Raw genomic sequence first — 18,191 nt, 5'->3', positions numbered from 1 at the left:
AAAAATATGACATTGCATATTTGCATCAACCACGCAAAATCTCTCTCTTTCTGCAAACTACATTTCCACCCAGGCTAGCGAGCGAAAATAATCCCTAAAATTTCACATAAACAATTTTTTTTCGCTTTCGATCTGCAGCTGTCTACCGTCTCGGATCCCTAATTTCATAACTATTCTGTCAGGTACTCGTCCCTGTGTCCTTTGATTTACCTTTATGCCTCATTCTAAATTCTGTTTATTAAGTTACTCTTTTTGTTGGTTTTTTAGGGTTCTTAAGTTTAGATTCTTGTTTACAGATAGAGGTACTTGTTTGAGGCTTTATCCATTGTTGTAATGTGATGATTTTCCGTTTTCTTGCAATTAAATTACTTACAAATTTAGATATGCTTTTTTTGGTTCCTTTGATCCCGTGCGCTATTTCCTGGCAAAGGAGTTCGGTATTGCATCATCATCCAGGGTATTATTTAGAATCATTTTTTGCTGTGTTCGGTTTTCTTTTACCCGTTGTCGTATTGGGGAGTTACTTACGGATTTATGCTTGTGAACTGAATCGGTGGCCATACACAATTTAGATCAATGCACTGTGCAGACATGATTATCACCTTGGGTTTGGGAGTTTGACGTTTCTTTATAAACTTTAAAAGTCATAAAATCTGGTCTATTTTAAACAGCATAATTGAATTCGAATTTTTCCATTTTGGACAGCTCGGAATGTCATCAGTTTCCAGCCAGCCGCAGTTCCGGTACACCCAAACTCCATCCAAGGTTCTCCATTTAAGGAATCTACCATGGGAATGTACTGAAGAGGAATTGGTTGAGCTGGGGAAGCCATTTGGGAAGGTTGTCAACACAAAGTGTAATGTTGGAGCAAATAGGAACCAGGCTTTTATTGAGTTTGTAAGTCTTAACTTTTGCTTGATCTGCGACTTCTTGGTAGTTTCTATGATCTGATGTGTTTTCTCTTAACCCCAGGCAGAACTAAATCAAGCTATCGCTATGATATCATATTGTGCATCATCATCTGAGCCGCCTCAGGTACGAGGGAAAACCGTCTACCTACAATATTCAAACAGGCAAGAAATAGTGAACAACAAAACTACTGCAGATGTTGCTGGAAATGTACTCTTGGTAACAATTGAGGGAGATGATGCACGTCTTGTTAGTATTGATGTCCTACACTTGGTAAGCAATTGAGCATCCCCAACACGAAATCAAAGCATGCAAATTTGTGGCAATACAAGGATGTTAGTTTGATATTATTGTGCCTAGATTGTGGTATGTCCTGCTTAAGCTTTATTTAACAAGAGTCTGAATGAATCAGCAGGAAAATGCCAAGGAAATATCTTCGATGGCAGCTTATTGCATTGGGAGAAAGAGCACATGTGTGTTTGTCTTCTTTCTCCTTCCTTAACACTCGCTCTTTCTTCCCTTCCTCCGCATAATGATTCTACCCCGAGCTACTTAAGAAACCTCAAATAGTTCCTTTTCCCTTTTCTTTTTTGGTTTTTTTTTGTGCTGGGTTCCAGGTATATATCTTCAGTAGATCTTTATTCTGATGACATTGTTTTCTTAATGGTTTCTATCAGTATATAAAATCTGTCTTCCACTGCCATTAGGCTCTGGTGCAATTTTCAGATTCAGAGACTGCCTCTACTGCCAAAGATGCTCTTGATGGGAGAAGCATTCCAAGGTAATCTGGGTTTTTATATTTGGCTTTGGGATCTACAACTGTGCTAAAGCGGTACTCCCATGTTCCTCACACCACTCTATCCCTCACTCTTTAGCTGGTTCTAGTTACTATAGCTTTAATAGGTATATGATTAAGTTTATCCTTTCTCGGTCCTGGGTGTCTTACTGCAGTGAGTAGATTTTGGGGAGATGGTGATAAGTCAAAAAACAATACTACTTCCGTCCCACAATTGGAGTCACATTTGGTGTGGGCATGGATTTTAAGAAATATAAAGAAAAGTGGGTAGAATAAGTTCGTGGACTATGAGTCCCACTTATATATAGTATTAGTTTTATAATAAAATGTGAGTGGAATAATTTGGTGGAATGTGGGGCCTACTTATCATTTATGGTAAAAGTGAGATGTGACTCTTATTGTGGGACGGACCGAAATGGCAAAATGTGACTCTTATTGTGGGACGGAGGTAGTATTCGAGTAGGGTAGAGTTGACTGGATATCCAACGCGTGTGAAGTATTGACATCAATAACTAAAAGATGTATATCATCTTGTGTAGCGACCCTACTTGATTGTATTCTGAATAACCAATTGAAAACACGCCTACTTGGCTTGTATCAGGAGAAGACAAAGCTGTTTATCAACATGTTGAATTATCTGTGACATAACTTGATTCAATTAGCCTGTTATACACATACTTCAATTTTGAGGGTGTTTAAGTTATTTTTTACTATGTACTTATAAAATAGTCTGTTTATATGTGTGTTTTATAAGTAATATATGAGAAATGAAACTTTTTGTCAATATTCTGTTTCTATCTTTGTTTTGTGCCAGGTATTTGATTCCAGAGCTCGGACCATGTTCCCTTAGGATAACATATTCTGCACATACAGACTTGAGTGTAAAATTTCAGAGCCACCGTAGTAGGTAAACTAAGTTTTCTTTTTGGCCTGATTGCATTATGGTAGACTGAATTGTATCATGGTTCTGGTTTCACAAGTTCTATGAATTCATATTTGAAATTTATTTGACATGGTCCCTTCTCTGTTAGAGCTATGCCTATACTTATATAACATTCTTATCTTTTTCTGCTATGGTAAATTTAGGGACTATACCAATCCTATGCTCCCGGTTGCTTCATCAGCGATAGATGCAAGTGGACAGGTAATTTGTTTACACTAATATGTTCAAATCCACTGCTCCTTAGTCCTTAGTATGTGTGGATAGAGGTATCTGAGGGATATGATTGATGTATATACCTTTTTCAGTTTCTGCTCAATGGTTCCTTTTGTTAGTGGCTTTCAAGATAATTTTTTAACCTGGTGATGACATGCTAGAAAAACTATTTACTTGGGCCTGAAGTTTTATTTGTGGATGAGAGTAATTTCTTACAATGTGCTTCTGCTTTCTTTCAGTTTAGTGTAGGAGTTGATGGGAAAAAAATGGAGCCTGAGAGCAATGTTCTACTTGCTTCCATTGAAAACATGCAATATGCAGTTACCTTGGATGTTTTACAAACGGTACACATCTGAAACCTTAGAATTCCTTTAGACATTAGTTATACGCTCATTCCTTACTGATGTACTGTAATTTGTTTGCACTTCAGGTCTTTTCATCGTTTGGACCTGTCCTAAAAATTGCCATGTTTGATAAAAATGGCGGTCTTCAAGCATTGATTCAGTATCCAGGTAGTATAAAATTGGCTAGTTGCTATTTGTTGCTTTTTACACTTAATCTGGTCTTTAACGAATATGCTAATTTCTTGAAAAAACTATGAACTTATAACACGAAACAGTGATTGATTTTAACTAGTTTTCTGTCTTTTTCTCATTGCTTCATTCCTTCATCTATTATTATGCATGCTGCAGATGTCCAGACTGCTGTTGTCGCAAAGGAGGCTTTAGAAGGACATTGCATATATGATGGAGGATACTGTAAGCTTCATATCTCATATTCTCGGCACACTGATCTCAGTATAAAGGTGAGATGCGTAAAATGTCAAATTGAACCAGAGAACATGCTCTTTCTGGACTTGTATATTGACTCAATTATGCTTTCAGGTTAATAATGATAGAAGCAGAGACTACACCATCCCAAATACTCCAGTTCTAAATTCTCAACCCGCAATTTTTGGAGGACAACCATATTCTGGAGGCCCAGGCTTTCCTACTTACAATGGAACGCAATATGCTCCAGGTCCTGATCCTCATGCAGCACCGCCGCCTCATTCAACAGGCTGGAACCCAGCGATGCCTCAGCAAATGCATAATTACCATTATGGAGCCCCCCCTTCAATGGGTCCTGGGGCAGTACCGTCTCACTTGCAAAATGGGCAACCACACTCATCTCCGATGCACCCTTATCATCATCAATAGCAAAGTTATGAAATCATGGTGCAAAGTCAGAGAAGCTCCAGTCCCTGTTCACTGGCCATGGGAACTGCTTCGTCGGTTAATGCTACTGCTGTTTTGCACATCCATATCGTCTTAAATTGAGTTATAAAAAGGCAGGATTTTGGTAGCCAAGGTTGTGCCTCCCTCCTAAGTATGGGCGGTGTTCCATGAAATGTTGACCTATCTTCTTTTGAGTTTTATCGTCGTTTGTGTTGTAATTTCTATTGCTGACATCTTAGCTTAACTAAATATAAATTTCAACGTGTGCAGTTTGCGGCTTCAATGTGTGCTTATAAGCTTTATCCTTTATTGCTCTAATCATGAGTTTGTTTCTTATCAATTATCAATCATCATTTTTGTTTGACCTTAATATAACGTTGTGAGCGTGTGATGAATCACATTGGAAATATGAAATTCATTTTTTTTCATCTCTATCCCCATTATCTGAATATTTATTGCAAATTTTAACTTTTATTATGTTGTAAAAGTTTGGAGGTATTATAAATTAAGATTTTAGTTTTTTCTTACTATTTCTAAGCTTCTATTTATAAATTAATAACATAACAAATAAAAAAATCAAAATATAATGGGCGACTATAATCAAATGTTTTAATACACATTATATTATTGAGTTTCACAAACCACTAATATTATTTTAATTATTTTTCCATTTTTCTGTTGTATCGAACATTGCTAATATGAATGCATAGCGATTAAGTTTCTATGGTGCCAACTAGTAATTGCAAGTCCTTACATAACATGATATATTCTAGAATTAGACAAAACTGAGGGTAATAGTAGATATGGATAGTTATGATATGTTACTTAATATCATGATTATATCATGTAGTATTAGCTTTAGATTATGAGTCTCGAATTTCAATTATGACAATATTAATTTTAGGTCATGCATAGTGGATGATCTTGAAACAAAACAATTTAATCTTGAGTATGCGGAGAATAAGTTTATTGATTTCGTAGTCAATTTTCAGTGTTTGTAAATAACATGATTAAGAAATAAAAAAAATTAAAATAAGGTTACTACTTATTTACCATATAATCCCAGAAGGCATGGATAAGGTAGAAATCCAATCTTGTGGTAGGGAAGAAGAACACGGCACACTTTATTGTGGCTTTTAAACCCTCAATTTGGAGCTAATCTTGAAAGAATTGATTCTTTGAATCCATCAACAATGACAATAACACTTCAGGCTTCTCTCATCTGCAAGCCCTCAATCCACCAATTAAACCCTCTTCTTGTCTCTCTAAAACCATGTCTTTCCTATTCATCCCCTCAATCTTCTTTTCCTAGAAGGTTAAGCGCCAATTCCTTCCCCTTCAAGTCAAGATTTTTGCGGCATCGTTCCTGCTGTACATTGAATCCTGAAGATTTAACCTCACCCACTGAATCGACTAGTGGTGATTCTTTCAGCGAAAGCACGGAAATAGCCGAGCTAAGTAGCGGGCCTGTGCTCAATGAGACCTCCGGCGAGGTGAAGAATGGGGATGTCAAGGAAAGGCTGCCGATTATGGTGTTTCTTGTGGGAGTTTTCGCCAGGTTGAGAGAGGGCTTTGAGAAGTTTCTTTATTCGGATTGGTTCAGTTGGTGGCCGTTTTGGAGGCAGGAGAAGCGGTTGGAGAGGTTGATTGCGGAGGCTGATGCCAATCCCAAGGATGCTGCCAAGCAGAGCGCTCTTCTTGCGGAGCTCAATAAGCACAGGTTGTCATTATGTTTTTCCTATCACTCAAAACTCAAAAGGCGATGCTTTCACTAATTATGCTCCTATTTTTTTACTCGTCTTATGTTTGTAAACAAGATAAATGATTGCAGCATTTGTTGCTCAATGTGATGACGGATAGGAACGAATTAACTGTTGCTCAATTTGATTATATTGGCCTCACTCCTTATTGTTGTTAGGGATATTTAGTGAAGTACTATAAGCTTTGCACTTGTATGCTTACCACCTTCTTGATGTTGATGAATCCTTATTTTGTACGATAAAGTTATGAAGTTGATGAATTTATTTTTCGCAGAGTTATGATGAACTTTAATTTTGTTCTTTCTATAGTCCGGAGTCTGTCATCCAGCGTTTCGAACAGAGGGTGCATGCCGTAGACAGCAGGGGAGTGGTGGAATATCTCCGAGCACTAGTTTCCACTAATGCAATTTCTGAGTACTTGCCCGATGAGCAATCTGGAAAACCTTCTAGTCTTCCTTCTCTGGTACACATCTTATGTTTCTCAGTTTGAGAAGTATGGTGTAGTCTCTGTTTCGTTTCCATCAGTTAAATTAAGAGTTTCACTACTCTGTCTTATTTATCTTAAAAAAAAAAGTTTATGTACTGGAATGTGGAGATTTGATAAGAACCAATTCAGTTTCTGCCAACCACTGCTTCGTTCTAGTTGGTGCTGCTAGTACTTCCCCAGAAATATGAAGGAATATTCTACCAGTTCTGAGTCCCTTTGACTTTTGTATAGCACAGTATATATCATAAAATAAGTTGTTTAGAGAAGGCAAGATATTTTCATCATTGCTCGTTCCATTGACTTCGCATATTTCACTGACATTCTTGTCATTGAATGTCAATAACATTTGTCGAATGAATAGCATTGAAATTACAAGACTAGGAGAGAACTTCATAATCCCTCATGCCCAGTATTTCCCACTGCAGTTAGGAGTGCAAGTTGAGCTCAAATCACCGAGTGGCCTAATTGTGAGACCCAATCATTAGTGATTTTGGGTTTCCTTTACTATCCACATTTTTTTATAGTTTGAATTAGGAAACAATCTCCCATCCTTCTTTGGCGGTTTTACCAACCTCTCTCCTAACCATATGAATTAGAAAGAATCTCTTATTCTTGTCCCTAGGGACGTTTTAAGTTTTTAACATTAATAGGGGAGAATGCCAAGATACAGTAGGATCAGGATCTATTAAAGTTGATTAAAGTCGGGTTTTTATGGGAAACAGCCAAACAGGTGAAGTCTACGGTGGATTACACTGACTGAAGTGATCTCTGTTTGAATTCTGAGTGCTACTTTATTGTCTTGTTTTGCATTTGTCACATTAAATATTCTACAAATTTTAGTGAAGTATTTGAAGTTACGTTGTTGCTAAACAAATACCATTCATCGTAGGTTGTAGAATTTCTTATAACGTTGTTTTCTCAACACAATTCTACTGTCTTTGGCTAACTATTGAATATCATTCATAGCTGCAAGAGCTCAAACAGCGAGCTTCAGAGAATGATGAAGAGCCTTTTGCTAACCCTGGGGTGTCTGAGAAACAGCCGTTACATGTTGTGATGGTAAGTCAAGAAGAGACCTTCCAAAAATCAAGTGATCAATCACTGGAATAGTAGAATGTTGAATATTCTATGACTTCTGATTTCAATTATGTGTGTTCAACTCTTAACATCTTCTAAACTGCAGGTGGACCCAAAATTGTCAAGTAGATCATCCCGTTTTGCACAAGAAGTTATATCAACTATTGTGTTCACTGTTGCTGTTGGTCTTGTGTGGTATGAACACTACTTGCAACTTTAATACAAATACATGAGTTTGCTTTTGATGACATTGCTTGTTTTTGGTTAATTTCCTGGTTGAATGAAAAGTTCGATATGATCAAGTGTGCACTCAGATGTTTATCTTACTCTTATTCCTCGGACATTGAAATATTTGTGGTTATCAAGGATAATGGGTGCAGCTGCACTTCAGAAATATATTGGCGGCTTAGGTGGGATAGGAAGTCCTGGAGTTGGTACTGGTTCTTCTTATGCTCCAAAAGAGTTGAATAAAGAAATAATGCCAGAGAAGGTAGGTATTTTCTGATCACTTGTATTCATGTGCTGTCTAATCAATTTTGTTTATCACATTATCATAGATTATGCTTGATGCAATATTGCATTTTACCATGAGTTTCTACCTATGGGAAGTGCTCAGATTACTCTTTAGTCGGTGATGAATGGTTTATTTAAAAAGTGTACGACTGGTTTTTATTTGACATAAACCACAAGTTTCCTTCTCATTTAACTTATTGAGCTGTTAAAACACAATATAATTTTTAAATAGTACTGTGGCAGAATGTTAAGACATTTAAAGACGTCAAAGGCTGTGATGATGCTAAACAAGAGCTTGAGGAGGTTGTTGAGTATCTAAGAAATCCTGCAAAGTTCACTCGACTAGGAGGGAAGTTACCTAAGGTTTGTTGGCTGAAAAAACTTAGTTGTTACTTTGATCTCATTTTCCCTGCTGTGTCCTTTAAGAGGCCTTTGAAATTCAGGGAATTCTTCTGACCGGATCCCCTGGAACTGGGAAAACTCTTCTTGCCAAGGTATGCCAGTTCATATTGTGATGAAATATTTATTTACTCCAAACCGTCCTCCTACCAAGCAACATCCAATGAAGAAGGCCATTGAGTATGAGTGATATTATTCTTTTCTAATTACTGTATATCCTGTAACTTGAAGGCTATAGCTGGAGAGGCCGGGGTACCTTTCTTTTACAGAGCGGGCTCCGAGTTTGAAGAAATGTAAGAGCTTGTGAAAGCACTTGGTTTATTTCCTTTATTACTAAAATAGAATGACTAGTACTATATTATCTTGTGCACATTTATCTTTGTAGCCATGAGGCTAGTGGTGTGAACAAGTCGTTTGATAATTTTCACTTTCCAATGAGGCTAGCATTATACGGGATTTTGTATGTCCAAGATTTTACCAATTTATAATCGATACCCAATCCCGACACATGGGTAGAAAATTAACCACTCTTTTTCCTGTGCTAGGTTTGTAGGGGTTGGTGCTCGCCGTGTAAGATCCCTGTTTCAGGCAGCCAAGAAGAAGGTACAGTACTCATTCTTCCTGTTCACTCTGGTCATAAGATACCACTAAGATGTTTATCTTGGTGAGTCAATGACAATATTTGGTCCTTAACAAATGCTGTATGGAGATTTGCTCTGATAATCTAAATATGCTCCATGGCTGAAACTTCACTCTTCAGTACATATATTTCCCTAATACATCTGGCATTTTTTCATGATGAATATTGCATTTAAGTACTATCACTTAACAAAATAATTAGTTAATTTATAGTGTGAACATAGATCTTCTTGTAGAAGGGTGGAATACTATCACCTTAACAAATTTAACTAATGCTACTACATATTGTATGTCATAAAATGTATTATTGTTTCAACATTTCCGGGTATCTGAGTTTCTTTATGCATTTAGGCTCCATGCATCATATTCATTGATGAGATTGATGCTGTTGGGTCTACACGCAAGCAGTGGGAAGGTCATACAAAGAAAACACTACATCAATTACTTGTGGAAATGGATGGTTTTGAACAGAATGAGGTAAAGTCACATAGTAGGGCCCTACTTTCCAACTGTGTCTTGCATTCTAATTGGATTGCAATATGAACTTCTTACAGGGAATTATTGTTATGGCTGCAACGAATTTGCCTGACATACTTGATCCAGCTTTAACAAGACCGGGTAGATTTGACAGACATGTAAGTATATCTTCTCTTATTAGATGAGTATATTTTCTCATATCAGAAACTGCTTGGTTGACGCTGGAGTCAGTTCATCATTATCCATTGTGCCAAAGCTGTGCATTCTCAAGTATATCAGTCTAAAGTTGATTGAAAGTTATTAAACTGCTGGGACAATATTTAACAGTTGTAGACATACTGACATATCAACTTCTGGTGTTGCCAGTGGATCTTAACTTTTCCAAGAGAAAAATATCTCAAGACGCATTTTTTTTACTACTGTACATAGAAGCTTATTTACTTATTAATTAATATGAACATGTTGGACCTGATTTGTGTTCGTTTCAAACTTCTTTCTTTTGTTCTTTTTTTTTTCAAGTGCATCAAACAGATTTGTTTAAGATTTTATCTGTATTTTTTCATCGGAATGTTTTCATGCCTTGAATCTAACCCAAAAGACCTGTTTCTAGATTGTTGTACCTAGTCCAGATGTTAAGGGTCGTGAAGAGATATTGGAGCTCTATCTACAAGATAAACCTTTGGGGAATGATGTTGATGTAAACTCAATTGCACGTGGTACCCCAGGATTCAATGGAGCAGGCAAGCATTAGTTAGTCGTTATTCAATATTTTATCAACTCAATGACTTGATATACAGCCCCGAAAACAGAGAACAGATATCTGTATATTCTGTGCTGTTTCCTCTCACTTTAGAATGCGTCTAAAACACAATACTCAACTAGTTTGCTCGAGGTTGCTTGGGGTTCTTTGTAGATCATTTCTTGATTGCTTTGATCAATAAAAATATAAGAAAAAGGACATTACCTGATCTTAGTAGGATATATTCCCTTGTCCTTAATGAAATTGTTAATTTTGAAACATAACTAATGTGTTTTCTGATCAACAGATCTTGCTAATTTGGTAAATATTGCTGCCATTAAAGCTGCTGTGGAAGGTGCTGAGAAGTTGACTGCAGCACAGTTAGAATTTGCCAAAGACAGGATAATCATGGGAACAGAAAGGAAGACAATGTTTCTATCAGAAGATTCCAAGAAGGTAAACACTGAATTTTCACTTCTCTATATGCTAAATAAATTCCTTCACATGCCAAAGATAAAGATGCTCCATCATTTCATTTGTCCCCCTTCCTTGTTTGGGAGGGGAGCCAATGAATTCATTTTATGATTTGGAACAAGTTTGTTTCATGTGTGGATCAAATGTAATTTAGTATTACTTGATACATTGGAAATTGTGTTACCTTATTTTAAATGATCTCTGTGATAATTTTTATGTTGGTTGTCTGATTAACCTAGTTGCTTTCAGCTTACTGCATATCATGAGAGTGGCCATGCTATTGTCGCCTTGAACACTGAAGGTGCACATCCAATTCACAAAGCAACAATTATGCCAAGGGGATCTGCTTTGGGCATGGTCACCCAGCTTCCTTCTGATGATGAGACCTCAATCAGCAAGAAGCAACTGCTGGCACGTCTTGATGTTTGTATGGGGGGAAGAGTGGCCGAAGAGCTTATCTTTGGCAAGGAACATATAACTACTGGAGCAAGTAGTGATCTTAACACAGCGACTGAGCTTGCTCAGTATATGGTATTTCCTGCAATGCATTACCTTGGCTGACATATTTGGATGCAATATTTATCATCATCACTTGCAGAGGAATTTCAGATTTTCTTTAGATTTACTTTTATATGATATACAGTTCTGACAACTATTCTGGGAGTAAAAGTATCTTCTTTTTCCCCTTTTTTTCTAGGTATCATCCTGTGGGATGAGTGATGAAATTGGACCAGTTCATATTAAGGAAAGACCTGGTTCAGAAATGCAATCTCGTATTGATGCAGAAGTATGCTTCTGTTATCTCTTACCATTACATTTAGTAGGCTATATTGTGTCCATATAAAATTTTCTCTTCGTTTCTCAGGTTGTCAAACTATTGAGGGAGGCTTATAATCGTGTAAAAGCCCTGCTGAAAAAGGTTGGCTTATAATCATTATATTTTTCAAGGGTCACTCATCTTAGTTCTTACATCAGTAGAATATATAGAATCATTTGTATTCATGCTAAAGATAACTCTGCCAGTATAATAGCCGCTATAGAAAAAATAGATTGTAAAGATAAGACTTGATTAGATTATAATAGGCATATATATGCACATGTCATTACATTTGTTTATGCATTTCCCTATAAGGTGCAATTTGTTGAATCTTGTGAAATGCTTGTTGCAGCATGAGAAGGCATTACATGCTCTTGCAAATGCACTTTTGGAGTACGAGACTCTTAACGCGGAAGAGATAAAACGTATACTTGTACCTTATAGTGGATCAGAGTTGTTTGTAGAGCAGGAGCAGCAGGTGGAGGCGGAGCTTGTATTGGCTTAAGCCAGGATGCATCTCCAAATGGGAGGGGTTTGTACAGGGTATATTTAGCTCATTAGCATTCATCATAAGTAATCTAGCCATTTTAATCTCATCCCAGAATTTTTTTCTTTCTCGTTCATGTTGGATGAACCATACGAAATTGGAAGGTAGGTCAATTACATTGGAAAATTGTGCCCTGTATTTGGGAAAATTTTGGCTACTTTTTATATGAAAAATACAGGTTAGAATACTGTGCTTTATGGGAGGTCTATTTACTGAGATCTGTGTAGTCCTCTTCTCATTAAAGCTATAGCATTAAAATTGAAATTAAAAATGATTTCTTTTCTAACCAAATACCATAACTAATGTTTCTTACAAGTCGTAAAGTAATGCTCGGTGACCGGTAAATACAAATAAAATATTCTAGCTTCGATCTAGTCTATAAACTTCACTAATTAGATCTGCTTACATTCCTAACTAAAATTTAGGTTAGTCTGTTGCCAACGTAGTCAAAATTGCAATTTGCAAAGCCAATAAGTACCTGAATCTCAGGTTTAGCAACAGTGAATGAATTCTTCATGCCAATCTAGAAATCATGGCTGACATACCTCTATGCCACCAAATACTTGATACAGAAACAATCGGAGTTCCTGATTCGGAGCATACAAAGTCTCTAGTTTAAAACAATCAAAAAGAACAAAATGAATTTTACAGATAGAGCATTCACTCTCAAGAATCAGTCTCACATATAGAACATATGTAAGAGTGAGGAACTGAACAATGGAAAAAATTTCACTTCATCAAAGTCCAGATTTATAACTATTCACCCAACTATTCAAAATTTGGACATAATGTCTGATGATATTCTCAAAAAGATTTACCTTCAACATCATAGCATCCATGAGCCACCAAGACATGTCATTTATGCAAATCCTCATTATGAGAGTAATTTTGTCTTCTTACTCCAAACTTAGTCTCCTATTTGTGCAGACCATATTCAGTGTCATCCACTGAAATCCAACAGACAATTTCATGTGAGCCATTAAGTCAGAGATTTATAGTAAACAAACTCACTACTAAGATGTACTTCACCCCCGAAGGTATCAATTTTTTTGGCTATTCACACAAACTTTAAGAAAAACACCTCTAGGAAAAGAGTTGGCCATCATCCCAGAGGCAGATCAACCATCCAATCTTGTCTTGGTAGCTTTAACGACATCATAAAAGTTCCCATGATACTATGTCCATGACTTAATGCTTCAGGAATTAAGAAGTAGATATGAAAACAATCACAACGCATCAGAAACAAATTCATGCAAATGTGAAAAGGGAAACAGCAACCAGAAGCACCGATTATGTTTGCAGTCAATAAAGCAGATACACCAAGCATCTTGCATGTAACTACCAATTATGCCAGAGAATGTTAAAATAATTTGAAGAGTTATGGTATCCTATGCATGCACTGATTCATCTACGGGTGAGAAAAACTAAAAATAAGATCGCATGGATGCTGAGTCTTACAACATAATAGTATGAAAACAAAGATGCAGATGCAGATGCAGATATTAGTCAGGAATCATACCTCCAAAATTTAGAATCTGATCCATCGTCATGGGGAATGCCTTGGAGCATAATCAAAGCAGTGGCAATTTCCTTCTGATGGTATGTTAAATAACTGTCACATGTACTTCAGCTGAAAACAGTAGGCACATAACTGAAGAGAAGGACAAAACACAAAGCTATTGGCTGGTGCTAAGATTAAGAGACCATCCATCAGTACAGAACATAGGTTTTGCACTTCTTTCATTGATAAAATCAATGTGCAGAAGGAGCTAGTGACATATCCTCAGGTAAATGACTTAAATGGAATCTTTTATACATGCTAATGGAGGTACCCATTCATTGTCACAAGAAATTCATTACAAAACAAAGTACTGTTACAAACAAAAGGCTTTTTTTTGTCAAAGATATTAGATGAACAACAACGATACACAGGTCATGACATCACTACTAATAACATAACTAATTTCTATTACCATGTCCTTTGCATATTGTTGTTCTACCTATACTCTTCCTTGTTACATTCCTTGATCCTGTAGTTTTCCCTATTGATCTATAATCTGGAGTCACTTAGCTTCTTCAGAATCTCCTTTTGAGTCTCGAGCACCAGGTTTCATGAGGTGGCAGCTCTCTGGTACTTCTTGGCTGACTGCAAGTGCCAGGTTTTATGTCCCAAAATTTCCTTGGGCCATACTGTGTTTTGTTCCGTATCCATTACTATCATCATCTACTTTTCCCTTTTTACAGCATTTTTTCATATTAGAAGAGGCATGTGATTCAATATGTGCTCTCTTCAAGTTATCATGTGCCTGCTGAACAACATTACCTGGATTTTCTGCAGCAGTATTAGCTGTTTTAGGAAGGGGAGCCTGCTGATAGTTTGTATACGTAAAAGAATTGGGACCGGTATGGCCTAATCCTGGTTTTGGAGCAGCTGCAGCATTTTCTTTAGGATCATAAGCATTTTGACCACCAGGCAATTTTTTAGATGAATGCTTCCAACGATCCCAAGGAATAGGTTTCTCTGATCTGGAAAAGACTGGTGGAGCTATCTCTAAAGCCATAAATGGCTTCTTACAACTGCGACAAAGAAGAGTATGGTTGCAATACTTCTTAAGATACTCAAAATATATACTGCATCCACGGCAAACAGTCCAAAAGGTGTCGGATCTATGATGATAGAAGGCTGGATTTTGAGTTTTGGGCATCTTTGCAGTTTTACTCTGCGATTTCTGGGTTAAAGTTGAACCGCTTGCAAATTTGAAAAATTGATTTCCTACAGATGGTGTTGAAGAACAACCCACTTGTGTTGAAACATTCTGTTGACTAGGCTGGGATGGTACGGGAGGAACTTTCTTTTTACTCCGGCGCGGTGAGGCTGATAGAACATTCTGTTGACTTGACTGAGGTGGCACTGATTTACCACAAGTATATGCAGGAACATTCTGTTGATGTGCCCTGCATGGTGCTGATGGACCACCAGTTTGTGTTGGGACATTCTGCTGGAGTCCAATATATCCTCTCCTTTGGTTGTATGCGGCCCTCTTTTCTTTATCGGACAGCAACCTCCAGGCTTCTGAAATGATTTTAAATGCACCATCTGCCCCAACAGATGTATTTTTATCTGGGTGCAGCATAAGTGCCAGCTTCCTGTACTGCTTTTTTATGGTATCATGATCATCAGAGTGGTTCACACCTAGCACCCGATACCAATCTACTACCCCACTTATCTTATTTTCTGCAGATAGATACACATCCAGGGTTGTCAACAGCTGGGAAATACCACAAAGCTCTGGATATAGAGTTTGTGCTTTCAGGGCAAACTTCTTTGCACCGACAAAATCCTTTTTCTCTAACTTGCTCTCAGCAATTGACTTTGCCCTGGTGGCTTCGTCTTTATTGCACTCCATATTTATAATATTAAGCACTTAGCTGACAGCAGCTGAAAAAGAATTTAAGTTGAATACCAAGCGTCTCCAGAAGAGATATTCGTATAATCTTGATCAGGCCTGATTTACAGGAAAAACAATTAGGCAACAGATAATTATCCATGTGGCTAGGTCATATCAACTCAGACAAAAAGTTATTGGTGAAAACAACTGCAAGGGTATAAACTGTAGAATCAAAATTTAAACAACCCAGGAAAAACAAAGTGAGATACAAGGAAAAATCTGATCCTTATTACTTCAATATAACTTTGTGTAAATAATCTGTTTTATAACGGCTAACTCAACAGTACAAATTTTAAGTGCAGCTAACGCATTAGTAGTCAATGTTTATTTTGCGTACAATGCACAAATATGCAAATATGAACTTTACGCATGACTACCTATTTGGTAGACTCAGTTAAAGTGCCACTAATCTAACTTGTACGACTAAATCAAAATGTTCAAGTTTCATCCATGACTAATCCATTTCATAAAATTTGTTTCTTCTGCATCGAACATTGCAAGAATGAACATAAAAATGTGAACTACTCTGGGTAATAGTGTTTTATTCGTTTTCCAAGCTCACCAAACTCAATTTAAATTCCTATAACATCAATCCATCGCGAAAGACACATGCAAAAAAACAGAAAACATATGTGAACCTAGAAATAATGCGCCGCACACGTAAATAAAGCACATTACACAGGATTAGTAAATTCTTCCGCAAAATCCCTAATCACAGCATAGACTTAGAAAAAAAACCATCTTGTTAAGCAACCAAAAACAAGTAAAACAGCCCAAAATCATTAAAACCCTTATAAAACAAAAACAAAAAACCAAAATGACAGCACACAGAGCGCAAGCGATGGATCTATACGATTGAACACACACAACAGCTCTTGCTTAATTTCACACATTAGTACTATTCAGCACTACAGGTGACAAGTTCCACGTCAAAATCAAAGATCAAATGTAAGATACAAGACGAAGTATTACCGGTAAAGGTGAGAATTCCAATCAGCTGGACTTGAAGCTATTGGCTTTGTGATTTTATCTTCTTTTTTTTGTTGAACACCACCAATTGGCAATTGGAATGGGGGAGAAGTCAAAACCCCCCTTGAGAAATTTGGAAATGTTAATTTATCTGTAAATGGAAAAAAATGGTGGAGACTTCGAAGGGTTTGTTCGTGTTTTATAGTGTACTAAAAAGTTAACTATAGTTTGAAATTAACTAGAGTTACTTTTTTAACTTTTGAAGATAGGATTTATTATCTCGTCATAACAAAATCGATTATAGGTATTATGCATTTAACGTTAATTTCCGTGTAAAAAAAATAGTCATATTTAACATTTTTCTTTTAATCTATTAAAAAATTTCTCCTTAACGTTTTATTTTAATCTCTTCTATTTTATCTGTTTTTTCTTTCTTTTTCTCTCATTCTCGTATACCTTTATCTTTCTTTCTCATTTTCGTCAGTTATACATAGCTAAAGAGTACTCCGCATTTCACCTTTTTTTTTCTACGTACGTTTATTAACTTTCGAAGATATGATTTTCAATCTCATCGTTACAAAGTTGAGTTATACGTATTCCACATTTAATGTTTGTTTCCGTAAAAGAAAATAGTCTCTATTTTTATTCACCTACCAAAATTACTTTCATTTTTATATTTTAATTTTTTTTCTATTTAACGTTTTCTTTTGTTCTCTCCTATTTCATTACTTTTTCTTTTTTATATACGTACATTTTTTTTTAACTTTTGGAGATAGGATTTACTATCTCGTCATAACAAAATCGAATTATAGGTATTATGCATTTAAAGTTCATTTCCGTGCAAAAAACAGTCTTATTTAACGTTTCACTTTTAATTTATAGTAAAAAAATTCTCTTTAACGTATCTGTTTTTTCTTTCTTTTTCTCTCATTCTTATCTATCTCTATCCTTCTTTCTCAGTTTCACCAGTTGTACATAGCTAAAGAGTACTACTCATTTCACTTTTTTATTTATCTACATACTTATATTAACTTTAGAAGGTATGATTTTCTATCTCGTCGATACAAAGTTGAGTTATACGTATTCCACATTTAATGTTCGATTTCGTGCAAGAAAATATTCTCGTTTTTTTTTCACCCACCAAAATTACTTTCATTTTTATTTATAATTTTTTTTCTCTTTAACGTTTTCTTTTGTTCTTTCCTATTTAATCTACTTTTTTTTATCTACGTACTTTTTTTAACTTTTGGAGATAGGATTTTCTATCTCGTCGTAACAAAATCGAATTATAGGTATTAAGCATTTAACGTTCATTTCCGTGCAAAAATAAAACAGACTTATTTAACGTTTTTCTTTTAATTTATAGTAACAAAATTTCTCTTTAACGTTTTCTTTTAATCTCTTCTATTTTATCTGTTTTTTCTTTCTTTTCCTCTCATTCTTATCTACATTTATCCTTCTTTCTCATTTTCTCCAGTTGTACATAGCTAAAGAGTACTCCGTATTTCACATTTTTTTTATGTACGTACGTTTATTAACTTTAGAAGGTATGATTTTCTATCTCGTCGATACAAAGTTGAGTTATATGTATTCCACATTTATTGTTCGATTCTGTGCAAGAAAATAATCACGATTTTTGTTCACCTACCAAAATTACTTTCATTTTTATTTATAAATTTTTTTCTCTTTAACGTTTTCATTATTATCTCCTATTTCATCTGCATTTTCTTTTTTATCTTTGAACTTTTTTTAACTTTTGGAGATAG

The 18,191-nt window shown here is 36.0% G+C and overlaps 3 protein-coding genes across 4 annotated transcripts; 2 read left to right on the top strand and 1 right to left on the bottom strand.

Moving 5' to 3' along the window:
- The first annotated feature begins 43 nt into the window (after window positions 1-43).
- Window positions 44-4,361, top strand: LOC125206380 (polypyrimidine tract-binding protein homolog 2-like). The gene is made up of 12 exons (XM_048105643.1): window positions 44-182; window positions 706-897; window positions 973-1,182; window positions 1,322-1,405; window positions 1,467-1,526; window positions 1,617-1,690; window positions 2,520-2,612; window positions 2,792-2,849; window positions 3,101-3,205; window positions 3,292-3,373; window positions 3,554-3,666; window positions 3,746-4,361. Exons 2-12 carry the CDS (start codon window positions 712-714, stop codon window positions 4,058-4,060), a joined length of 1,380 nt encoding a protein of 459 aa, XP_047961600.1. The 5' UTR covers window positions 44-182; window positions 706-711; the 3' UTR covers window positions 4,061-4,361.
- An 875-nt stretch (window positions 4,362-5,236) lies between these two features.
- Window positions 5,237-12,204, top strand: LOC125207673 (ATP-dependent zinc metalloprotease FTSH 11, chloroplastic/mitochondrial-like). Of its 2 annotated transcripts, none has more exons than XM_048107110.1 (17): window positions 5,237-5,798; window positions 6,148-6,301; window positions 7,292-7,384; window positions 7,509-7,597; window positions 7,769-7,896; window positions 8,148-8,278; window positions 8,359-8,409; window positions 8,546-8,607; window positions 8,860-8,917; window positions 9,305-9,430; window positions 9,508-9,588; window positions 10,041-10,170; window positions 10,477-10,625; window positions 10,893-11,174; window positions 11,341-11,430; window positions 11,509-11,562; window positions 11,813-12,204. In XM_048107110.1, the coding sequence occupies exons 1-17, from the start codon at window positions 5,272-5,274 to the stop codon at window positions 11,963-11,965; spliced, it is 2,358 nt and encodes a 785-aa protein (XP_047963067.1). In that variant the 5' UTR covers window positions 5,237-5,271; the 3' UTR covers window positions 11,966-12,204. The 2 variants fall into 2 exon arrangements, with proteins under 2 accessions (XP_047963067.1, XP_047963070.1); XM_048107113.1 differs by having other exon boundaries at window positions 5,238-5,798; window positions 7,769-7,892; window positions 8,159-8,278.
- A 1,595-nt stretch (window positions 12,205-13,799) lies between these two features.
- LOC125207674 lies at window positions 13,800-15,414 on the bottom strand. The gene has a single exon (XM_048107114.1). It carries the CDS (start codon window positions 15,412-15,414, stop codon window positions 14,170-14,172), a length of 1,245 nt encoding a protein of 414 aa, XP_047963071.1. The 3' UTR covers window positions 13,800-14,169.
- Between the last annotated feature and the right edge of the window lie 2,777 nt (window positions 15,415-18,191).

Source organism: Salvia hispanica, chromosome 2 (genome assembly GCF_023119035.1).
Source record: "Salvia hispanica cultivar TCC Black 2014 chromosome 2, UniMelb_Shisp_WGS_1.0, whole genome shotgun sequence".
NCBI classification, from domain to species: domain Eukaryota; kingdom Viridiplantae; phylum Streptophyta; class Magnoliopsida; order Lamiales; family Lamiaceae; genus Salvia; species Salvia hispanica.
The sequence above is the reverse complement of the archived record's forward strand: the minus strand, read 5'-3'. Positions and strand labels throughout refer to the sequence as shown.